The sequence below is a fragment of the Pteronotus mesoamericanus genome, unplaced genomic scaffold (assembly GCF_021234165.1).
Source record: "Pteronotus mesoamericanus isolate MK-2021 breed Mesoamerican mustached bat unplaced genomic scaffold, CSHL_Meso_final contig_164, whole genome shotgun sequence".
Lineage (NCBI taxonomy): Eukaryota > Metazoa > Chordata > Mammalia > Chiroptera > Mormoopidae > Pteronotus > Pteronotus mesoamericanus.
Genome location: NW_026555065.1, coordinates 8573825 through 8598179, shown reverse-complemented (window position 1 = coordinate 8598179; position 24355 = coordinate 8573825). Strand labels below are relative to the sequence as shown.

The window sequence follows — 24355 nt, the reverse complement described above, 5'->3', positions numbered from 1 at the left end:
CTTGTCCTAAACTTTAATTGTGCACTATAATTGCTGACTCTGTTCAAACTTGCTTCCATATGAAGAGACAAAGAATAGAGGAAAAGATGAATTCTCATCATAGGTATTATCAGTCTTTTCCCCCTTCATATATTCTGTGTATAGCCTACAGGTTTTCCTGCTGGATACAAGAAATGGTACCAACAGCTGCCATGCACAGTACCTCCTGTAGCTGAGGCACATTCAGTGGCACCTTAGATAAGAGATAACTCTTTACCCCTTTCATTTTCTTTCTCTTAGTTCCTTGTTTTGATATCTTCCTTTCCAACTACCTGCTCTACCCCCATCCAAGTTATACTATTAAGCTTAAACTGTGGGGTCAATCAATATAGCATCTTTCCTAACCAAGCACAACACAAATTCCTTTATATTAGAAACTTGACTAAAAAGAGGCACACACACAGTGCTCGAGTATAACAAACAAAAATGAAAGGTGAACCAAACTGACCCAGTTAGGTTAAATCGACCCCAGCAGAAAGATAAAATACCATAAATATATGTACTCTGACTTCAACTGATAGTGGAAAATTAAAATCGAATGATATGGGGGAAAATGTCATAGAGCTACAAATTACAAACAACAAGTTTAATAAATGCTTTCCTTCTAACCTACTAGATATGATCTTAAGTCTTATAATTATGAAACATTTATTATGGGGCACGTCCCTATACCAGATTCCGTTAGGGTGTAGCTAAGAGCCGGTATCCTTTGAATCTAGTGATTCACAGCACATCCCTTTCGTTTTATCCCTGTGTTATATAGGGAACAGGGCTCTGTTCTCTCTGAATTTTAATGTTCTAATAGAATATAGGCTAATTCTACTTAAAAAAAAATATTTAGAAAAACCCACCATTTTTTTGTAACAAGTTTTATCTGTAGATAGGAACAACACTAGCAAAAGGAGAAATAAACAAACACAATAGAGTGTTGAAATCGAAGAACTGGGTATTTGATGTGGAGAAAAACCACCCATTTAATATATCTCAGCTAACTCTGAGCAAGATGAAGATTTAGATGAAAGGCTCCTTAAAAACCGCTCTACAAATACAGACTCTGATCACAATAAAATTCATGTTTGTTTATTTATTTATTCATAATCCTCATATGGTAAGGTTAGAAGGAATGCCTGAGTTATTGTTAATTGACTTTTTCAGTACAAAGTGTTTCTAACATTTGAGCAAGCAATAATGGTTTTGACTTTAGTCACTATGACATTAGTTCAGGTTTTGCCTATAGCTGCTGAATCGGAGGCAAGTCAGGATTCAGCTGAGGAACATATCTAGCGTCTCCCATAATTGGACTGAAGCATGCCAAGTTTATGACTAAAGAGGACAAAAAGTAAAGAAAAATTCTTTTATACAGAAACTTTATACTAAAAAAGGCAATGGTAAAGGCCACATGTATCTTCAGTCTAGGATAGAATAAATCTTGAAAGTTTAGCTCTCATTCACTTCACATTTGCTATTCCAGGACACTCTTTTGTAAATTACCTTATAAGAAGGGCTGGAATGTGGTGTGACTCTCAAATAAGAGGGTACTAAGATTACCAAATATATATGAATCACACAAGTATATGACACAATATTAGACCAATCAGTTGTTTTGGGATGATTCTGTGTGTAAATTTAATTGTTTGGAGGCATAAGTACAATTTATTTCAATGTGAGTCAAGGTACTTATCAAATTAAACAAGGAGTTTATATGCTGTATCAAATGTATCATCCAAAATAGTGTAATATAATGATACTCTAAGATCTAGAATATAACACACCATGTCTGACTTAGGTCAAACACTTACCAAGTTCAAATAACTGATATGGAAGTATTTTGGTAACGTGCCCAGATGAAGAGCAGTTAAAAGAGCAGCTCCTGTTTTCTACAGAAGAGAAGTGACAGTGAATAACTCAGCACATTCTCCAAATAGTACACTGCACTCACACGGATTCAGGAGAGTGATACCCTGGGCACAGCTTATTTCACATTAGTGAACAAATCAAAGATTTTTATAAAGGTTTAACTTTTGGCCAGCAGATAAAATGTCCTACATATACATATACATATACATATACATATACATATACATATACACCTCAATTCTTAGCCTCTTAAATTTTCTACTTCTAAAACTGGCTTTTTAAGTTGTCTTTAAGTTAAAAAAAAAAAGTGTGCAATGCACTTGTGTTTGTGCTTCTGAATTAAGGAACAATATATGTTAACTGATAAAAAAGCTTGGGATGATACTAATCTACTTAGATTATATACATGACCTTTGGGTATTCATGATAACCAGTTGAACTGTCCCTTACCTTATGAGACACTTTATTTTTTAAGTTACCCAGGAAATGCAGTTAACCATTTACAAAACACAAAAAACTCCAACATGCACTTTACAAAATCATAGTCTTATTTACCTGTATATTCTTCTACAAGACAGGTATACATTAAAAAATATTGCTTGAAACATAAAAATATATATTATCTCTTTCCTTTACCAATTAGGCATATAAATATTTTACTGAAGATGCATCGTTCAATAAACAAATGCAAAAACTGCTTTATATAAAGTGTGGTTCTCTTCTTTTAGCAATATAAAATATAAAATGATTACCATATAATTAGCTAGTAAAGAGCTAAATTCAAGAGATTTGCAAACTAATACAGCAGTGAACAGTCCCTTATACAAAAGTCCACTGAGAAAAAGTCAAGTCAATTTTTTAACAGGTAACATAAAAATCTGGGTCGATAAATGCATTATAAATGCAAAAAAGAGCATTGCTTCATCAGTACATTCTTCAGTCTTGTTTGGACTAGATGCCAAACTTACTGTTCACTTTTTGGTTCATCTTGTTTTCCATTAAGCTCTTGATCAACTCTGTTTAATGAAAAACAATATAGATAATAAAACACTAGCAACTGAGTAATTTTCTTCTTAAAAGTAATGATTACTTTTAGCATAGAATATTATTCTGTTAAAAACAAAGCTTTGCCAAAGAAGCAGACATAGTAAAAAGGTTACCAAACATTTCCCCAAGGAAAGATAATTTTTAAAGTCAAGAGGACACTGACAACAAATATAACTGCTGTTTCTTTAAAAATTATAAATAAATACAAATGCACATAAACTTTACAGTTTAAATTACAACAGGCATACTGAAATGTTAAACTGTATCACAGCTGGGGCAGGGATCTAAATGATGAGAGAGTGCAAGAAAACCAATTCTCTCAGAAATGATTTTGTTAAGTGATCTATTAAAATGCCCCTTACAGTCATGCGCCAGGTAACGATATCAACGATGGACCATGACGGTCCCACAAAATTATAATGGAGCTAAAAATTCCTATCACCTAGTGACATTGTAAAGTCACAGCACAGAATGATACAGTAATGTCCTAGGCCTTTACATTCACTCACAACTCACTCACTGATTTACCCAGAGCAGCTTCTAGTCCTCAGGCTCCAGTCATGGTAAGTGTCCTATACAGGTATACCATTTTTTTTTATTTTACAACATATTTTTACTGCAACTTTTCTATGTTTAGATAAACAAACATTTATCATTATTACAACTGCCTACAGTATGTGTAGTATCAGTACAGCTGTATGCTGTACAGGTTTACAGCCTAGGAGCAATAGGCTGTACCATACAGCCTAGGTATGTAGTAGGCCGTACCATCCAAGTTTGTTAAGTGCACTCTTAAGATGTTTGCACAATGACAAAATAGCCTAACACATTTCTCAGAACTTATCTGATCATTAAGTGACGCATGACTGTTGTTCAACATTCAGTTTGGTATCCTCCTTTCTCATGAGTACTCATCATAGAGATTTCACCTTAAGTAAGTTTCCCCACATGTGGCCTGTTAACTTTTGGTTTTAAAAACATACTCCTCTATTTTCTAAAACTTGAATATTATCGTTTTCAAGCTAACAAGGATTTATTATTTTTTTAAGGCTAAACTTTGTACAAAAACTAAGTGCAGTGCCTGAAAGATGTAAGTAATGATTCTATTAAGGTTAAACAAAGTAAGTAAAGAAAAAAAAAAAAAACCCAAGATAAAATATTAATAATAGTGGTAGGTTGCAAACAATACATTTAAATAAAAAGTACAGTTTGACTTTTTTTTCCCTGATACCTAAATTAACAGGTAATTAAATACTAAAAAACTTTGTAAAAAGGCAGAGTATAAGAGATTTCATCAATAAAGGCAATTTGTTTTGAAATCCATGAAGCAGCTGGCTTCAAAATATTCTGCAATTACAGATTATATTTTTAATTTCAACCACTTATCTGGCAAATGCACACCAATGCCTAGAAAGGAATGAGAAATTAGCAAGATCTAAAAATTACTGTCCGTATCTGTTAAAATGTTTGTTAAACTGTAAAGTGTCATATAGAAATGTAAAGCTACTAGTCTCTCACCTGGTCAACTGAATTCTTGCTCATCAACAGAGACAAAATATGCCCAAAGTTAAGAATGTTCCAATTCCAGTTACTTATAATTGGTTCCTTAAGAATTGTCAAAATGATAACTACATATAAATCTTTTACCCTAACTGTTAAGAAAGATTGTAATAAACTGTACTGCTAATTGTCAATATTTTAAAAGTGCATTAACAAGTTAGATCCAAATTCTACAATTTTAAAACTGACTATGTAAAATGTAACTGTTTTATACCCTTGTCTTTCATCTTCTATGCCAAGGTATTAATAGATAATAGTGTTATGCTCAAAGCAGAATTATTCAAAAATTAAATTTAAGATGGAAAGCAGAGTGTTTAACTATTAAATGGTACATTGAACTTTTAGGAATTTTATCACATGTAAAATTTGACTGGTTAGCAGGCCATTTAAGCATATAAGAAATCAATGTTGGTTAGCCAAAGAATATGTGCATTTTAAATACAATTATCAACCCCAGGGATATAAAATAATTTGCTTAAAAAGTGCACAAATAGTTCAAAAGCACAAGTTACAGATTTTAAAAATATGGTAAAAAAGAGAAGTCTTAAAAGTAATTGATTTTTCAAGTAGTATTCTTAGTAATTTCTCTGATTTTTCCATCAGTATTTATACCAAAAAGGAGGGATGAGGGACTGTGGCCTTTGAATCCTAATTTGCATTACATATGGTGTTAAAACAGAGTGAATCCAAGCCACATTCAGCATCAGGTACTTTGGGTCCACTCTGCATTTGGATTCTGGGGTATATTTATATTTATAAATGCCATTATCTTTGTCTACAAGCTAACCAACCCATAAGGAAGAGTTAGTCTGTGCAATGCAAATGGACTAGTCTAGATGCAACCCAGTCAAGGTGTGCATATACCTTTTTTGTTTCTTTTTTAACTTTTCTTCTTCATACCTTGGTAGGGAAGAGTATTTTGGTAAATACATGTTATAATGATAAAAATATTCAAAGAAGGCACTAAAAATAAAACCATTTAAGTTTGCTGGCAAAACCCAAAATATTTAATATAGTAACACAGAAAATCAAAACTGACTTAAAAAATCTGGCTTTGATACATTAAATAGACTAAAATCTCAGATTAAAACAAAAACCTTTTCTACATTACAGCACTGTGATATTCAAGTATTTATGTTAAAAAGCTCTACCAATCCCTTTTAAAAGTTAGACAGAACTTAAGTTGGTAAACAGTAAATTCTAGTCACTTGAAAGTTTTAAGGATATCCTGATCTAAATAATATTTTACTTTTCTAGTAATGTTATTTAATGTCCTAAGTTTTTACTTTAATTACTCAAATTAGGAGAGCAGCATGTTCAAGTTTTGAGAATGTTCTTCAGTACTGACCACATGTCTTAAGACTGTAACCAGTCTTTACAAATATAAAGGAATCACAACCGGAAATGATTCTTTCTATTTCTTCAATTGACAGACTGAAAAAAATGGTGACCTATGGGGAAGGTGCTGGAAAGTAGCTTTTTCTCCTTTTCCTTTGTTATAAAAACAAGAGAAGTTACAAAATATTTATAACATATGAAGTGAGGAAAAAAAGAGTATTAAAAATATTTACCTCTTGCAAATCAAAATATAAAGATCCAATATAATTAAAGAAATAAAACAAAACATACTGTTTTATGCATTCTGGTATGCCAACATATTCCATGGGGACAAGTTCCGCTAGTTCTGCCAAATTAAAGACGTATCTAATTTTTTGGCTGAATTTTGAGCTATGGAAGAAAATAAAAATAATTACCTCAGTATTTCTGACCAATAGAACTGACAAGAAATTCATAAAAGGAGTCTGTGTTTTTGCTTTTTCAAAATGTCAGTGGCATTCAGAAAATTACCTAATAAATGGTCTTGTAACAGCCAGAAGTGTTCTGATAAACCAAGAGGGATGTACAATGATTAGAGATTTTAGGTTTTTCCGTAACCTGGAGTTGAAAAAAAAGAAAATTTTAAAAAGCTCTACACATCCTAATACTAAAAGTTAAGACATTAATGAGTATATGGAAATTTATACAAAAAATTACTTGAAAAACCCTAACCCGATGTGATATTCCTTCAAAGACAAAAAAAATACACTCTTTAATTCTGATGTTCCCTACTACTGCTATGAAATAAACTTTACTTCTTTTGGCTTAATTTATGCATAGCCCTTTGTTAAAATGTCTTCTAGCATACATTCACTTGCCTTCAGGACTCTGTCAACTGTTTACATTTTTCAAGACTGGGAGAAAACTGGTACTAATTTCTTCAACACCGTGAAAGTTGGGAGTGGAGATCACTATTGTAACAGGGAGCATAAATTAGATATTGTGCATTCTTACAAAGTCTAAAATTTTTATTAAAAATTAAAGCCATTATTCTAGACAACTTAAAATGACCAAATAGCTGTTTTATCACAGATATTTCACACTTAAAGTCACCATTAAGTATTTTTTTTTTTTAATCACAAGAGCTGGTTAGGTATGAAGAAAAACTTATTCATGGGTCTGAGTGGATTAAACTAGTTCAAATTATCTATGTTCAAATCAAACCAATCAGAGGATCAAAGTTCCCTTCATTAGCATGGATGACTGACTTCCAGGAGAATACACTTCTAGAGCTCATTCCAGAGGAGGATTATAGCTAAACAAGCACCTTAACATAAAAAATGTTAACACTATAAATTAAGAAAAACTCAGAATGTAATAAAATAGGAGATGTACTAAGTTTTCCATCCTTTCCCAAATGTATATTATAGGGAAATAGTCAATGTATATAAAAAAGGAAAACTAAAGTTATAAAATAAAGTTTTCTTTTGATAAAGTTCTATTATCAAAATGAATTTCCTTCATAATATTCTAAAATAGTCTTGAGAAAATAGAAACTTTCTATGAAATTAATAAATGTAATTTAGAAAGTGTACACACGGTACCTTTAAGTGGCAACAGAAAACATTCTACGATAAGAAGGCCATTTTAAAACTTACTCAGACTAGCTTTCAACTGGTATTTATAGTACCTTCTATCAATTTGCTGATAGCATTTCCTGAGCCATCCCAGACTAGGCATTTTTCTTCGAGTTGTTGCACCATTTAAATAAACTATCATGTAGTTTTCTGCTACTAACAGCTCCAAAGTGCCAATGACATACCTAAGAAAACAAATTAAAGCCTTAAATACAGTTTTGCAGAACCAAACTAGATTATTCATATTATACAGTTCCCTTCACTCTCCTTCAATGATAGCAAAAACAATTACAATTTTAACACTTCATTAGCTGGTATAATGATCATGTTAAAAAGTTCTTTCATTTATTTATAAAATACATTTACTGAGGTAACACTGGTTACCTTTTAGAAATACATATTGAAATGTTTATAGATGAAATGACATGGTATCAGGGATTTGCTTCAAAATTATACAGTGGGGGAAGTATAAATTGTGGGAATAAAGTACAAATTGATAATTGTGTAAGTGGGTGATTGATACACGAAGATTCAATATACTGCTCTCTATCTTTGTCTATGTTTGAAATTTTCCAAAACAAAGTTTTAAAAAACTGCACTAACTTGAGAAATAAAATGACTTTGTGGAAATACAATAGAATGGAGTAGGCTTAGTTACATTTGGCTTTCTGGAGATAAGTGTAATTTAGCCATATAATTGTGAGAATTAAAAAAAGTCACTTGTTTATACTCAGTATGTTCTTAAATGCATAATGAAGAAGTTAAAACAGATAATCTGAAATACCCCTTCCAGTTTTAAAATAACAATTCTTTTTTCTGTTGAGTTGGGAAATGAAGAGTTTCATAATGTTAAAGAGTAAGTACCAGAACTTGGATATTTATAATTTTTACCCAGCTAAACTTTACTTCCTTCAACTGGACATCTAATTAACTCAGAATTCTGTCCAAACATTTCTGTGAAGATATACGTACTTAAAGAGATTGTCCATCAGGTATCTATAGTTAGGTTGACCACTTTCAGGCATAAAACAGACAGCAAACACAACAATGGCATTTAATCCATCCCCATAATATCCTGAAAAGAAATCAAAGATAAAAACACCAGCATGATTTTACTCTGAAGATTTTTCAGAGGACATCTATATGGTTGTTAGAGTATAGTGGTTTATTTTTCAAACTTCTGGATCAAAAAGTTTTGGTTTTTTTTTTTAAAGATCTTTAAATTCCCTCTTGTCAAAAAGAGAACACCAAAATCTGAAGAGAAAACGGAGGGCATAAAAACCAGAAACCCACTTAAACCAGCATAATAAAAAAAAACAAAACAGACTTATTTAAATAAATAAGACAAATTCAGTGTTATAATCCAAGCAGACACAACGCAACAATATCTGCAATAAAACATTCTTATGCAACTTAGGTTAAAGCAGGTGCTTTTTAAAAAAGTTTTACATTCAACATTCCTCAGCATTTGTAGATTTTATGCTGTTAATACCTAAGAGAAGACTGTATCTCTGACATAATTCTAAGAAAAACAGTGCTAAAAATGTGTATTTTTGAATTGTAATCTAGATATTAAGTTGTATTCAATAACACTATTTTTGCTTTAACTTCCATTTCTATTATTTACAAACACTGAAAAGGTTTGAACATTTCAAGTATATTAGAATCTTTACTTAACCCCTTAACCACAAAACATATTTTGATAAATTCAATGGGATATGATGGCACTAAATTTTTCCTGTACGAAAAATAAAGTATTATCTCTGAAAAATATTGTGTTAAAACCATGAAGTAGGTCTCACAACCTGCTTCCTATGAACTAGCAGAACTAATGCATCTGTGGATTTCCTAATCCAGATTATTACCCCCCCATCTGAATAAGAATAAATTAGGCAGAATAATGTAACTGCAATTATTCAAGTGATTTGCTTTCAGATGAATGAAGACTATAGAAATAAACAGCGAGGTAAATGTGCCACAGTAAATTAAATGGAAATTAATTATATGTGAAACAAACCGATCAGTTTAACCCAGGTGGCCCCCTGCCTGCAATAGGAGGATTTCAGGTAATACGATATGCTCTACAGAGCGAGTTGCCTTTTGGCTGCCACTACTACTCTGGCACTATTTACACGAAGCCGAGGTAAATAAAGTTCTATATACAGCACATTCAGACTGACAGAAGTTTTAATTGTACATCATAGCTTTATCTATTTTGACTTGTAAGTTTCTTAAGGGAAGGGACAAAGCCTTTTATTTTTGTATATCCCAAAAATATGCAAAGAACGTGCTCCATAAAAATATGGGTTGAACCGGTTCTCTACTTCATGGTAAAGATGAATGATGTGTTCAGGGTTTTTAGGTAAAGTAAGAGCCATAGTTTAAAAAGCCAGGTTTTACTTGTATCCACAAAAGACTGTTCAACAATGTTCATGATAGTTTTAATCATAATAGCTCAAACTGGAAACATCTCACATACCCATCAAAAGAAAAATGCTAAGCAAACTGTGGTTTACCCATGCAATGGAAAACCACTCCGCAGGAAAAAGGAATGAACCATGGATGCATACAACTATATCAATGAATCCAGCAAACGTTATGCTGAACAAAAACAGACCAGAGACTATACACTATGTGACTCCAGTTACATGAAATACGAGACCAGGCAAAGCAAATCATGGGGTATAAGTTAGAATAGTGGTTACTGGAGAGGTAGACCTTGGGAGGGAGTATTAGAGAATTTTCTAGGATAGTGAAAATGGTCTACATGTGTAGGGATATAGGCTACATGGGTATTTATCAAAAACACATTGAACTGTACGCTTAAGATTAGAACATTTGTAAGTGAAATAACATAAGTCACAGAAAAAAAAGTTAGAATAAAGACAGATATGGTCACTTATATGTGGAATCTAAAAAAGCTGAACTCACAGAAACAGAAACAGATAGAATGGTGGTAAGGGGCTGAGGGAAAAGGGGAGATGTGTCAAAGAGTACCAACTTGCAGTTAGAAGGTGAATAAATTTTGGGAATCTAATGTACAGCATGATGACAACAGTTAATAATTCTGTATTACGTATTTGGAAGTTGCTAGGAAAGCAGATTTTATTTTATTTATTTATTCACTCATTCATTTACTTATTTACTCCTTACTGGGTGACATGCTCACTGATTGTAGAGAGTGGGGAAGGGAGGGAGGGAAAGATGGAGAGACATATTGAAGTGAGAAACACTGACTGACTGGTTTCCTCTCGTATATGCCCCGACCAGGGACCAGAACCGCAACCTAGGCATGTGCTTTGACCTGGAATCAAACCTGTGACCCCTTGGCCCATGGGACAACACTTCAACCAACTGAGGCACACTGGCTAGGGTGAGAAAGATTTTAAAATTACCATTTCTTTTTCTTATCACAAAAAACAAATGGTAATTATGTTATCTGATGCAGGTTAGCTAAGGCTATGGTAGCAATCACTTTACAATATACAAGTGCATCGTACCTACATGCTATATACATCCTCAAACTTATAATACAATGTTATATGTCAATTATATTGTAGTGAAGCTGGAAAAAAATTTGCAAGTGCTACAAAAATGGATTAGAACATTTCACTGCATATAAATTATAAATGGATAAAAAGGGGAGAAAGTCTTAGTTTTGGGGGGCAGTATCAAGACGCAGGGGGGAAGGAGAGTTGACATTGTACACTGTTACACCTTTTGAACTTACTATTTGCGTGTATTAATGATTTTTAAATGTTGGCTTTTGTCCTTTTACTTCAAACTTGTTATGTTTCTAAAATGACATGATAAATGTTTACTATGATTTTAAAATTATGTAATAGCTCAAGGGAGAGTTTCTTCAAGCATTTAGATTTCTGGTACTGCACTAAAAAGATTGGAACAATCTTTGGTAATTCTTACCTCCATGACTGATAACCTTTTTGTAGGGTTCAATGGCCTTCATGTCAACCCTGTGGTCTTGTTCTCCAATTCTGAACATTCGCCAGCGTCGTCCATCTTCTTTTTCCTCTGCTGCTGTGTATTCGGTAATTGAGCCTTTCCTGATAACTTCAGTAGTTTTGGGTTTTGGAAGATCATCTGTTAAAATAAAAAGTTTTGAATCCCAAACTGTTATTTATACCACAAAAATAAAACAACATGTTAACCACTTTGCTATCTAATTAGAATGTTTGGAGAATTTTTCATACTTCATGTGGAATTTAAAATATTTCTTCCATAATAGAGTGAAAGGCTTGCTCTTGATATGAAGTCATTTTACGCTTTTGGAAATCATGGTTCTTTAACTTTTTTTGTATTGCTTAATTCAGAAAAGACCTAATCACAGTACAAGGTACACCCACAAGTTCAGAAAAAATAATTCATACAGCCATCAAAATCTTAGCACATTGGCCCTGCAATGCCTTTCCAATTCTGTTTATGATAAGATTGTCTTTGACAGTTGTCAACACTGCAGGTTACTTAATTACCTAGCAGACAATTATTTTTTGTTGATGTTATGTTATGTTATGTTATAAGAACATAAGTTATTCCCCAAACATTGTGGTACCAGTAGAAAGTGGTTAACTAGTTAATGATTATTTCTCATTTGATCAATTTTTTAAGAGGAAATTTATTGATAATATTCTGAAGTATACATGCAAAGGTATATTTTAAATTGACATTAGCCAAAGCATAAGTACCAATGATTAAGTGTAATTTGTATTTCAAGATTACATTTTAGCTGATTTTTAATGATATAATGATTTTCAAAATTTTAGTATCATAGTCCTTACCAAAAAGATGGGGGGAGGGGGAACCTACTGCATGTTAGTTGTTTGTTTCCAAGATAAAGCTGTTAACGGAAAATATCCTTCCAGGAAATGACTACAGCAGCATTAAAGAAAGAAGAGACAAAACACATAGGCAGAAAACTGTTTCAGTATCTTTATAAAATATTGCTTATTACTGGACTGCTTATTGAACCAGTAAAACAGGGAAGAAAAAAGGAACAAAAGATACAGCATATCAAGCGATCTTACTCTTCATTGCAGGTAACATACTTAGTACTAAACAGTGCTCTGAAGTAAAAATCATTTTAAAGATGGAATATATATATAAAAATTATTAACAACACAAAGATGCTGTATACAATAATTATCTAATTAAAGAAAGCACGCGAAGCAAAACACATGCAAATTCCTTTGGATTCCAAATAACAAATGATGAGGTATATAAAGTTGGGGGCTAGAGTACACAGTAATTCAAGCTGGTTGTTTACAAAGTACAGCATTATCAGGCAAACCTGTTTTAAAAAAATCACCCTAAAAAAAATTCCCTTTGGAACTCCCCCTCTGCAAATCATAAACTACTTTTAGCACATCTCCTAAAGTACATTTCTCTTTAAAGCTTTTTTCCCCCTGCTAAATTGAACATAAGAATATGCCATAATTATATCAAGCAATATTTTGTGAGCGACCATGAAAAAAATGTAACTTTACAGCATTGGGAAGTTTAAAAAATAAATAAAGCTACCTGTGTAATCTACTATAAATAGTTTGAAAGCCATGAGAATATCTGTGGTAGCAGAATTTCACATTTTAGTAAAAAAATACATAAACTTTTTCAGGAATAACATCATATTTCAACAAAATTCCTTAATCATTTACTTTTAATTGGTTTCATGATCAAATCTTAAGTTTTTTCAATTATCCTACTATGAGAATGAAAAACATGTATGTATATAAAGACAAACATTCATTAATAAAGGTCAGATAAAAACAACAAAACATTTACCTTCCCACTCAAATTCATTACTGTTCTCTGATGGGGTGTCTAAGCCATCTAAGTCGATCTCCCCACTTTCATCCAAATCATCTGACAAGACAGAGCCATCACTAGGATCCAGGGTCAGGCTAATGTCTGGAGCCATTAGTTTCTTTTTCACTTTATTTCCATTAACTTCTAGTGAGCCTGGAATGGGTAAACCAAATAAAAAATATGTATTAGAAGGAACGCTTAAATGCCCACTTGATCCTTCAAAAAAACCAAACCAAAAAAAAACAAAACAGTAATTAAATACAATCCCAAAGCAGTAATTTACAACTCTGGATTTTGATCACTGTTGCTTCTACATCATAGCAAGACAATGTATCCCAGGAAGGGGTTATTTTTAAATAACAGAGAAAGATCTCATAGTCACCTCTTACTACTAAAAATGATTTCTCATCCTTGTAGTGTAGAAAATTACAAAAACCTGCAAAGTATTCCAAAACTTTTCCCCTCGACATTCAACTTATCCTTTGGCTCCCTGTGATGGCACAACGGCCAAGTATTATTTTTTTCCTTGACAAAGAAATGTGTTCAAAAATAGCACAGTTACAGTTTTATCATTTTACTGAAACTAAAAGTGTCAATCAAGTACTTACCAGGCTGGCTCTCTGGTCCAGTTACAGCTAATGTATCTGCTTCAATACTATCATCTTCTGGTAAAGGTCTAGGAGACACAGACATACTTTTTAATTTAAAAAAAATAAAATTTGTTTTTTGAAGGTCAAAACTCTATTAAAAATAGCCAACAGAAACAATTATGTGGAAGACTGAATAAAGCAGTATTTCTTAAGCTTTAGTATTTTACAAACCACTTTTCCCTATGTAACTGCCCTTAAATACAATTATAAAACAAATACAAAAATTATAAACCTACAAAACAAATAGAATTCAAATGCATGAATTTAATGTGATATATGATACAATGTATGATGAAGCTAAACTGTTACTCACAATGCAAATATGGTAATGACAGCTACAATTCTTTTGAGTATGAGCATCTCCATATCACTATTTTCAAGTACTATGCAATGACTCAGTATTCCCACCAGCCCCTGGCAACTGCTAAGGGACATTACTGTGCACTGGATGGTTTTCTGACCATGATGACATGTAAACATCATTTAAATATAAGGCCTGCAAACCATGATGCTGAATGTCTTAAACTCAGAGTGATGTATGTCAATTATTTCTCAATAAAATCAGAAAAAAAATCTGCCTTTGCTCTTCTTCTATCAACCCAACGGGTGCCAATATAATTGCAAATACAAATGCCACTCTGTCACGGTAGCTGGCCAGATGATCTAGGAAATCCTTGCTTATTTATGTAAGAAGTTGTTTTTTTTTTTAAATGACAGTAGAACATTATGCCCAATATTCATTTAATAGATGACATCACAATACAGAAATTTTGAAGTGTTTTCTAAATTTGTTTTCATTTAAAAGCATTGCTCACATTGGAAAATCTTCATCCTGCCATTCTTCCTTAAGTTCCACACCTTCCATCCTCAGCTTGGACTCAATGTCAACTACAAACCCCTGATAATCCACAGAACCAATGTCCTGTGAAAAGAGAAAAAAATTATGTAACTTATTTTTCATTTTACTTTTTATTGGCTGAAAAGGTACAATAATCTTATACTTCAGTTCATACCTCAATGGTCTGGTCATGAAATCAATTTACCGGGTTGTGACCACCATTTAAAAAAAAATAAACAAAAAATAGTCAATATATGTTTGTGTGTGCGCACACAGGTTTTCAGTTGCAAAAATGCATGTGTCCAAGGTTGTGTTTTAAAATGGGGTGGGAGCAAGGATAAAAGTAAGTAAGTATGTTCTCTATTCTAGATCCACACAGTTTCTGTCCTCCGGATAAAGGTTGATTCTAGAAACTGAGCACTAGGAACTAGCATTTATGTTCTCATGACTCTGCAGAGCCAAGTGCTGTGTTGTCATTCATATTTCCTTTTCTGTAGTTTCAATAACCACAGTTCCTGAGCCATTTAAAGAACTGTCGGCAACTGTCCAGTAAATGGATTATGCTACATTTTGATTTGCTTCATATCTGCACCAAGCTTTTCTCTCATATAGTTCAGCATACGTTTTCACACACTGAACTTAGGGAATACTTTTGTTCATGGAACTACATGTTTTAACTTAAGCCATAAATTTTAGTTTTCCAAGGAAGAACGTGGGTTCTAAGGTCCTCATTTTACAAAGTGAGGAACTTGAAGATTGTTTTGGTTGATGGAATAAGAAATGGTGATTTAAATATAGAATAAAAAAATAGAGGTTTAAATATATTATTTAAGGAGGTATGAAGATGAACTGGTTAACAGTGCAACAAAAATTGTGACAACTTTAGGGGGCAAGAGGTATACATGAGTATTTAGTTCACTTACATGACAGTAAATGAAGTCTAAACTTATGTATTTAAAAAAGCAGTAAAACATGTAGTATTTCTTAAGTGAGAAAGCAACACAAAATATCATTTGAAGGCTTAAAAACAAAGTTAAAAGTAGTTTCCACCAGTTAAAGCAACCGTGCTTTTGTTTTAGAAGACTAGCGTTTAAGTGAATGTGAATGGCTCACACCATTTCTTGGAAGGAGGAGCACGGGATGGGGAGAATGACTGATTCTTTTCATAGTAAATCTTTTTAAACTATCTGACTTAAAACCATGTATAAATAACTTTAAAAAGATTTATCATATAAAACAAATGGTATGAACCATTCACATTCACTTAAATGCTAGTCTTCTAAAAAAAAGATGGTTGCTTTAACCGCTTTGTCATTATAATACACATAAGATGGACAAAGTTGTTCAGAAAAAGCATCATGTTTTAAAATAACAAAATTACGGTACATTGGAAATTTTCTCAAGTGTTAGATTTTACGTGATGAACTATATTCATGTTTCTGCCAAGACTAAGAGTCTCTCTTCTCGGTTTGAATTTCTATTTATGCTCAAGAGAATGCTTCAAACATTCTCAAAAGGTTTAAATTTTTGAGGACCCAACTGTTAATATAGAAAAATGGTAAATGCTGTCTTTCCCTCATCAACATACTTGCTTCAAAAAGTTAATTTACATATAGGAGAAAGACATTTTTAATTCTCTGGGAAAAGAGTGAGTCAAGCAATTTTGAAAACTAAAAAACACAAAGTACAATAATCTTGATGTATTTCGCAGGTTCTGTTTTCCTTATAGCCTACATTTTGAAGTGTTAGCATACATCTTCAGTGATCACTTCTCAGGTTGTTTTCTGATAGCAACTACTCCCCCTCTCTGTAGAGAGGAAAATAAACAAGAAGGGATATCTATGTTAACAAGCAACCGTTTCTACTTAGAATACAGCACTAGTAAACAAACTCAAAATTATGGCCAAAAAGTCCAAATATTCAATACTTATTACTCTAGAATTATGCTCAAGTGAGATGGAAACATTGTATTATTAAAGGCTGAAAACTGACGGTCTCTTCCAAAATTTTAATTTACTACACTTCTCAATGTTTTCTTTTTTAGTATTTATTGAATGTATTTGATACTCTTAAGTGAATATATTTCCCTAAAATCAATAGTCAAAAAGCATTCTATTATTTTGTCTCTTTTTTACTGGGTGTTGGGAAAATATCAGGATGTTCTGAGTATCTTTCTTAAATATCCCACATACTCAGAAAAATATTTAATATTTCAAAAATAAAAGCACTCACTCAAAGTTCCTACCACTGTATTGCCAACACCCAGCAGTGTCTGGCACAGAACAGGCCTGCAAATATTAGTTAAATGAGTAAATATTTAATTGTAAGGTATGACACTGGATAGGAAGCCTATGAATTGCTCAACCTCTTACACTTATTTTTCAAAAATTAAATTTATGGAGGTGACATTAGTTAACAAAATCATATTATGCTTCAAGCATACATTTCTATGATATATAACCTGTATATTGCACAATGTGCCCAAAGTCAAATCATTTTCCATCATCATATATTTGGCCCCTTTTACCCTTAACCATCCCCTTTCCCCAGTAACCACCATACTGTTGTCTGTATTCATGAGTTTCAGTTTTATATCCCATGTGAGTGAAATTACATGATTCTTTTTCTGACTGACTTATTTCGTTCAGCATAATATTCTCAAGGTCCATCCATGTTGGCAGTATTTCATCTTTTCTTACGGCTGAGGAGTATTCCATAGCATATATGTACAACATCAATTTTATTCACTCCTCTAGCACAGGACACTTTGATTGTTGCCATGTCTTGGCCACTATGAATAATGCTGCAATGAACATAGTGGTGCATATATATTTTGTAAAGAAATGTTTTTTCTTTGAGTTTTTTGAGTAGATACACAGAAGAGAGATTCCTGGGTCATATAGTAAATCTATTCTTAATTTTTTGAGAAACCACCACACTGTTTTCCATACTGGCTGTACCAGTTTGCATTCCCACCAGCAGTGAATGAGGGTTCCCTTTTCTCCACAACCTCTCCCAACACTTATTACCTGTTTTGTTGATAATAGCCACTCTAACGGGTGTGAGGTGGTATATCATTGTAGTTTTGATGTGCATTTCCCTACCAGTAGTGAAGCTGAACATCTTTTCATATCTGTTGGCCTTTCGTATGCTGTCTTAGAAGAAGTGTCTACTCAGGTCCTCTGCCCATTTTTTCATTGGATTATTTGTTTGGTATTGAGTTGTATGAATTCTTTACATATTTTGGGTATTAACCCCTTGTCAGAGCTGTTGTTTGCAAATATCATCTTGCACTCAGTGGTTGCTTTCCTTTTCTTGTTGGTTTGTTTCACTGTGCAGAAGCTTTATAGTTTGCTATAGTACCATTCATTTATTTTTGCCTTGAGTTCCCTTGCCTCTGGGATCAAATACATAAAATGTTCTCTATGACCAAGATCTGTAAGTTTAGTACCTATGTTTTTCTCTATGTAATTTATTTTTTTCAGATCTTATATTTAGGTATTTGATCCACTTTGAATTTTTGAATATGGGGACAAACTGTAATCTAGATTCTTCTGCATGTTGCTTTCCAATTTTCCCAGCACCATATTTTGAAGAGGGCTTCAAAACAGCCAAGTTATTGTGGAATGCCTTTTTCCATGGTGTGCTTTTGGCTCTTTTATCAAAAATTATTTGCCCATTGGACCCATATGTGGGTTTTTTTCCTGGTCTCTTAATTCTGTTCCATTATTCTGTGTGTCTGTTTTTTCTGCCAGTACCATGCTGTTCTGATTATTGTGGCTCTGTAGTATAATTTGAAATCAAGTAGTGTGATACCTCTGGCTTTGTTCTTTTTTCTCAGGATTGCTCTGGCTATTTGGGGGTCTTTTGTGGTTCCACAGAAATGTGTGTTTTTTTTGTTCTATTTCTTTATAAAAAATGGTATCAGGATTTTGGTGGGGATTGCATTAAATCTGTATATTGCTTTGGGTAATATAGTAATTTTAACTTCATTGATTCTTCCAATCCATGAACACAAAATATCTTTCCATTTCATTGTGCCTTTTTCAATCTCTTTTAACAATTCTTAGTTTTCAGTATATAGCTCCTTCACATACTTTGTTAAATTTATTCCTAGGTATTTTATTCTTTTGGTTGCAGTTGCAAAAGAAATTTTTTTTCATCTTTTTCTGAAATTTCATTGTTAGCATACAGGGAAGCTATGGGTTTTTGTATACTGATTTTGTATCCTGCAACTTTATTGTATCTGTTTATTGTTTCTAATAGTTTTTCTGTGGAGTCTTTAGGATTTTCTATATACAGAATCATGTCATTTGCAAAAAGTAACACTTTGAGATCTTCATTCACATTGTGGATGCCTTCTATTTCTTTCTCTTGCCTGACTGCTCTGGCTAAAACTATGCTGAGTAAGAGTGGTGAGAGTGGGCATCCTCGTCTTGTTCCTGATTTCTGAGGAAAAGCTTCCAGTTTTTCACCACTGAGTGTGATACTAGCTGAGGGTTTGTCATATATGGCCTTTATTATGTTGAGGTACTTTCCTTCTGTACCTATTTTATTGTTTTAATAATAAGTGATGTTGTATCTTGTCAAATGCCTTTTCTGCATCTATTGGTAAGATCATATGATTTTTATCCTTTGTTTTGTTAATGTGGTGTAGTACATTGATCAATTTGCATATGCTGAACCATCCTTGTGCCCCTGGAATGAACCCCACTTGATCATGAGAGGTATCAGTCTGTAGTTTTCTTTTTTGTGTCTTATGCTTGCTAGGTTTTGGTATCAGGATTATGTTGGCCTCATAAAATGTGTTAGGGAGTATTGCCCCTTAAATTTTTTGGAAGGGTTAAGAACAGGTATTAAGTCTTCTTTGAATGTTTCGTAGAATTCACTAGTGAAGCGATCTGACCCTGGGTTTTTATTTTTGGGGAGGTTTTTCATGGTTGTTTCAATTTATTCCCTGTTGATTGGTCTATTAAGATTTTCCAATTCTTCATAATTCATCTAGGAAGGTTATATATTTTCAAAAACTTATACATTTCTTCTAGGTTACTGAATTTGGTGGGATACAGTCTTTCATAGTATTCTAGTATGACCTTTATATATCTGTGATGTCTTATTAAACTATATGTATACACACACACACTCCCTGTTATGTTTCAGCCCCCAAAAGGTATAAGGAAAATATCTGGGGCAACCTACATACTTGCAACATCAATTTCTGTTGGTAAAATTATGCCTTGTTTGTGAGAGAAAATATACAGAAATTATAGAATACAAACCATGTATTTCAGACGCTTTACCCCTTGAACAAGTATATCATTAGAAAACAGCCCCTCTAAATATAGCAAGCCTGAGTATTTCAGCTCTTTCATTCAATTTTTACTTTAATAGCATATTGAATCATGTGATGTTAACACATCACAGAGCATGAACATGGATATTTAACTTGGGGATAATTATGCTAGTTAAATTAAACCTAGGAGGAAAGATAAAGTTAGATTCACCATTTTATCACAAACTTTAGGAGAAAAAGTACACTAGCTAGGTAAAAACAGTTGAAACAATAGAAAGCGTACTGCTTTTGGAAGCACTTCATCATCAACAGCTCTAAGAACAGGAAACAAACAAGAAAGGAGCAATATAAAAGCACACCCGCTTTGAAGGAAACCAGGATATTGCTGACTTACAAGTTAACTGTGGCTGCTTCCCATTTTTTGTTCATAGACTTTAAATCCAAATGAGGAAATAACACTTTAAGATACTATTTGTTAAAATAACCCAATGCAACAGGAATAACCCAGTTTCTCAACAGACTTGCGGTAGTTGTGGCACATCATTACTTATGCCAGTTATGAGTGGACGTCACAGAGATAAATGCAAAATTGTCGTTCATCTTGGTGAGGTTAAAAATCAAGGAGGTAATGGATTTCCTACTGACACACAACCAAGAACGGGACTTCCCCATGCAGCTTAGCAATATAAAGCAAAAAATACATATTAACTATTATGTAGCTTAACATTGCTTCTGGCATAGGTGCTAGTAACCACATCCATGCGGAAAACAATTCCAGTGGGCAGAAGGAAATGCCCAGGCAAGGGCTTTTCACTTCCCCATTTAAGCGAAAGGCATTCATTCTAAATATTTATGTTCACTTTTTCCTATGAGGTTGGCAACAATGTCAGCATGACAGGAAAATAATTTAGGCCATCTTATGTGTTTACGAAGATCATCAAGCACCCCTGGAAAAATCCTATTTGCTTTCTGGTCACTGCTTCCTTGAGAGCAAGGACACAAAATCACTTCACACCTGTTAGAGTGGCTATTATCAAACAGACAAGAAATAACAAGTATTGGAGAGAATGTAGAGAAAAAAGAACCCTTGCATACTGTTGGTGGGAATGTAACCTGGTGCAGCCACTATGGAAAACAGTATAAAAGTTCCTTAAAAACATTTAAAAAAGGAAGGAGATGGACCTTGAGGGCATTATGCGAAGCAAAATAACTCAGACAAAGACAAATCCTGTATGATCTCACTTACATGTGGAATCTAAAAAGCAACAAAAAAATCCCCTCGAAACAAAAAAATCAAAACTGAGCTCACAGACAGAGAACAAACTGGTGGTTGCCAATGGTAGGGGATGGGAGTGAGAACGGGGTACTGGGGAAAATGAGTGAAGGGGGCCAAAAGGTACAAAATTCTATTATAAATAAGTCCTGGGGATGTAACATACAGCATGGTGACCATCATTAATAATACTGTATAACGTATTTGTACGTTGCCGAGAGAGCTCTTAAAAGTTCTCATCACAAGAAAAAGTTTTCTAACTATGAGTGGTGATTGATATTAACTAGATTTGTGGTGATTATTTCACACTATATACAAATATCAAATCATGTTGTATATCTGAAACTAATGCTTTATGCCAATTATACGTCCATTAAAACAAAGAATAAAATGAGATACTCGCTATCAGAAATGTTAACACAAAGTTCAGGGAATATTACAATGGTGCTGATATTTTCTCAAAATTGTGAAAATAGAGCAAAGGATAATACCCCACCTATAAAAGACACATTTATTAAATTACCAGTAAGCAGACCACGATGGACATGCTGAGACCTTTAAAATTATTAAGTCTAATAATTATTCTCCAACACTTTGTTGTAGTTACCAATGTTGTAACTTTGGAATATTACTATTATCACATTATAACAGTATTCTGCTTTCTAGGACGTAAGCTTAACAAGACACCTTTCAATCCACTGCCAGCCAAGGTTAATTGATCAGATCTGGCTAAATATACTCATTCCTTTCTTAAAAGCCTTCCTTCCTCCCCGCTCCTTCTACTGGCATTACTCCAGACGAAACTGAATGGAACTGCATTCCTAAAAGAGTGCTTATCACACTTACTAACCACCTGCACATTCATAATTTCATATGTTCCAACCAACAATTTTGTCAGGTATAAAACAGTGGTGTTACCGTCCTCATTTTATCTTATCTACGTCCTCATTTTATCTTACCTACGAGGCAAATGAAACTACATCCTGGCTGTCAGGCCTAGACTATTTCTAATACAGCACAGTGTCTCTAGTTCACTGGCAACTTTATACAGACTAGGCCAGTAAAGCCAGATTTGGTTACACTTAGCTTCAGAAGTCCTCTAATGCTTAATGACTTTTGATGATCTAGTTCAAGTACCATGTTTGTAGAAGTGTACCTGTTGTGATACTGCCTGTCTAAACCCCAACAACATTAGGCTGCAACAGAGAAGATTATGAAGACTAAGAATTAAGAGTTTAGAGAAGATGTAAAATGACAAGAAATAAGAAGACATGTAAGATCATCAAGAAAATAGTCTGCAGGTGATTGAACTGGGTAATTTCAGTCACAACTTTGAGGAATCTTATCGTTTACACATTACACAGTATCAAGGAAAGAATACGTTTAATTAAGAAAATTAAGAAATTAAGCATTAGGAAAAATAGACATCCTACTAAAGAAAGGCGAGAACGAAAAAAGCAACACGGAAATGCGATCACACACGACTGCCTAGATGACCACGACAAAAGCCGGGCTCTCAAAGGGCTCCTGGGACACACAAGGGAAGTTTCAAAGTAACGTAACAGAACCAAATAAAGTTTTCATTTAACAGGAGCGGATTTGGTAGATCTCCAGTGGCATCAGATGCACCCAGGAAACCCAGCCATTTTTGCTAAGTATTTAGGCACAGGGTACTATCTGAATCCACGCAGGAACCCGGATTTCCACGCAGGAAGGTCTATTAAAGAACGCCCTGATGACAAAGGCCGCTTTCGTGTTTATTCTCCGAGGGTAGGAGGCACATCCGAAGTCCAAGTTTCTTTGTTCTGCAGCGGGACAGACGCTGGTCATAAACAGAGGACCAACGTGGCCGAGTCACCGCCCCCCGGCGGGGGCGCGCGCAGGGGGGCACAGACGGGGGCAGGTTCCATCCGGGGCACAGCCGCCAGAAACAGAAAGGCGGGTGATGGGGGCCAGGATGGCAAACGCACACGGGAGCCGAGCCAAGGGCGGGGGCCTGCGCTGGGCGGGGATCCGGGAAGCGCCTCCCGGGCAGGTTCCGTGGCGCCCCCTGTAAAGGATAACGCTCCGGGCTTCCTCTCTCTGGCCCTCCCGGGACGCGCGCCCCTCAGGCGACCGCCCCCAGGCTTCTCAGCCCGGATTCTCCGTGCCCAGCCTTCCCGGGCCTCACTCACCCCGGAGGAAGCCTTGGCCCCCTCGTCTTCTTCGCCCCTCCAGGCCGGCGACGTGGAGCTGACGGCCAGGTCGCAGAAGGTAGCGCCGAGCGGAGCCCGCTCCCCTCGGACAGCAGTGGAGACCCAGGCACAAGTACCCCGGTTACGGCTGCAGCTGTAGCAGCAGCGGCGCGCCTGACCCGGATGCAGAGAGCTGCCCGGGCGGAAGTGACTACATTACGACCTTCTGCAGGCGCGGCAGCTGGCGGAGGCGTGGCTTCTTCTCCAAACCCGAGTCCGAGTCCCTCTCTCCGCCCCCTGAGTGCCCCGCCTCCCTCCCGACAAACGCCTGCGCATGCGCCCCGCTGGCGTTTGTGTGTTCCTATCCCTGGGCTGCGCGTCTTCCTGGGATCTCTTTGGGAGGTCCTCTGTGGCTGCAGACACGTCCTCTACCGGCGCAGGGACGCAGCATAGCGACTCAAAGAGCCATTAAAAAAAAGATTTTGTTCATTTATTTCTATATAGAGGGGAAGGGAAGGAGAAAGAGAGGAAGAGAAACATCAGCGTGGGGTTGCCTCCCACTTGCCCACAACCAGGGACCTGTCCTGCAACCCAGGCACCTGCTCTGACTGGGAATCTAACTAGCGACCCTTTGGTTCGCAGGTTGGCACTGAATCCACTGAGTCACACTAGCCAGGGTGCCATTTTTACATTCTTTATTTTGGTATTATTTATAACTACAGAAATTGTATATAAAATGGATAAAATGAAGGGAGGAAAAGTATCTGAAGCCTCATACTAAGGAACGAGGCCTCACGTGGGAAACTAGACCTCAGAAGAATCCAGAGTTTAGTAAACTCAAGGGTGAACA

The 24355-nt window shown here is 34.9% G+C and overlaps 1 protein-coding gene across 3 annotated transcripts; it reads right to left on the bottom strand.

Annotated features, from left to right (window-relative positions):
- Nucleotides 1-1637: 1637 nt before the first annotated feature.
- BNIP2 (BCL2 interacting protein 2) lies at nt 1638-23698 on the bottom strand. 3 transcript variants are annotated; one of them, XM_054565343.1, is made up of 11 exons: nt 23506-23698; nt 14743-14849; nt 13886-13953; nt 13254-13430; nt 11382-11558; nt 8430-8532; nt 7511-7642; nt 6352-6438; nt 6133-6231; nt 5368-5403; nt 1638-2912 (listed from the first exon to the last, which is right to left on the bottom strand). In XM_054565343.1, exons 2-11 carry the CDS (start codon nt 14790-14792, stop codon nt 2861-2863), a joined length of 981 nt encoding a protein of 326 aa, XP_054421318.1. In that variant the 5' UTR covers nt 14793-14849; nt 23506-23698; the 3' UTR covers nt 1638-2860. The 3 variants fall into 3 exon arrangements, with proteins under 3 accessions (XP_054421318.1, XP_054421320.1, XP_054421319.1); XM_054565344.1 differs by lacking the exon at nt 1638-2912 and adding an exon at nt 4230-4476; XM_054565345.1 differs by lacking the exon at nt 5368-5403.
- Between the last annotated feature and the right edge of the window lie 657 nt (nt 23699-24355).